This window comes from Eimeria maxima, genomic scaffold, assembly GCF_000499605.1.
Source record: "Eimeria maxima Weybridge genomic scaffold, Emw_scaff2096, whole genome shotgun sequence".
NCBI classification, from domain to species: Eukaryota; Apicomplexa; class Conoidasida; order Eucoccidiorida; family Eimeriidae; genus Eimeria; species Eimeria maxima.
This window is the reverse complement of record NW_013564976.1, coordinates 1-1011: the sequence shown is the minus strand read 5'-3', so window position 1 is coordinate 1011 and position 1011 is coordinate 1. Positions and strand designations below refer to the sequence as shown.

At 46.2% G+C, this 1011-nt stretch overlaps 1 protein-coding gene across 1 annotated transcript; it reads left to right on the top strand.

Annotated features, from left to right (window-relative positions):
• Positions 1-590: 590 nt before the first annotated feature.
• Positions 591-782, top strand: EMWEY_00057250 (hypothetical protein; the record flags this gene model as incomplete). Its single annotated transcript, XM_013480585.1, has 1 exon — positions 591-782. A coding segment is annotated over one exon (192 nt), but the record flags the coding sequence as incomplete, so codon positions are not given.
• Positions 783-1011: the final 229 nt, after the last annotated feature.

The window sequence follows — 1011 nt, the reverse complement described above, 5'->3', positions numbered from 1 at the left end:
TTGAGCTAGGTGGCCGCAGACTCGACAGAATCAAGCCCCACCGAAACTGCTGGTACGCATCTCAACCCTGAGAGAGCATTAATAATTTTTCGACCCAGCAGACGGGCCCTTCCTTTTCCTTCATGTGCCTGACAGAACAGGGAAATATTCACAATTTCGCATGCTTCGTTCAGTCTAAATTGACCCTAGAATCTATCGAAGTGGTTTCCTCAATACAAATTACTGCGGCAGATCCAGCGGCTGCGGCTGAAACTGAATTACACACGCATATTGTGTTATATTTGTTTTGATCCAATAGCGTACCCATGTTCCATGTTCGGTTTTACGTTCTGAAGGCAATCAAAAGTACTGAATATCACTAACTGTTATGAACGTACGTTGGAGTATGATGGAGTGTCCTGAGGTCAACAAGGCGCAGATGAGTGATTCAACGCGTTCCGCTCGATAGCAAATAGGGTTGCCAGTTCATAGGTCTTGCCTTTTTAGGCATCCTACCATCGCCAGGAACCGGCAACAGTCATTAAGACTCCACAGATAACAACTAACGACTGCCAAATCCAGGGTGGTAATTAAGGGAGGCGCAGACTATAATGGCTCTCGCAGCAAAAGTCGGGGTTCACGGCATGCCTTGCGTGCCGGAGGTTGGTGGGTCTGCAGAAAGGCAGCGAAAGCAAACAAATCAATATGGTCGTCTGCGCATCTTTCAGCAGAATATTTTTGCGCTTTTGGCCGATCCTTCATACGAAGCTCTTTTTGATGTAGTCATAGTGGCAGAAAATCAAGTGAGCACTTCAGTCACAGCCTAACACACAGACTGAGCAAAGTCAGCCGTGCAATGAATTAAGGGCATCACGGCGCTGACAGGATACCTCTTCTAGCTGGGAGCCAGCAGTGTTAAAAGGAATTGTGAATTGTATCTTTGACACTTCGAGAGTTCCCTGTGTACTGATGACATCTTAGAAGGAAGCAATTGATAGAGGTTTTAAGCAGGTTAGTGTACAGTAGTATGTG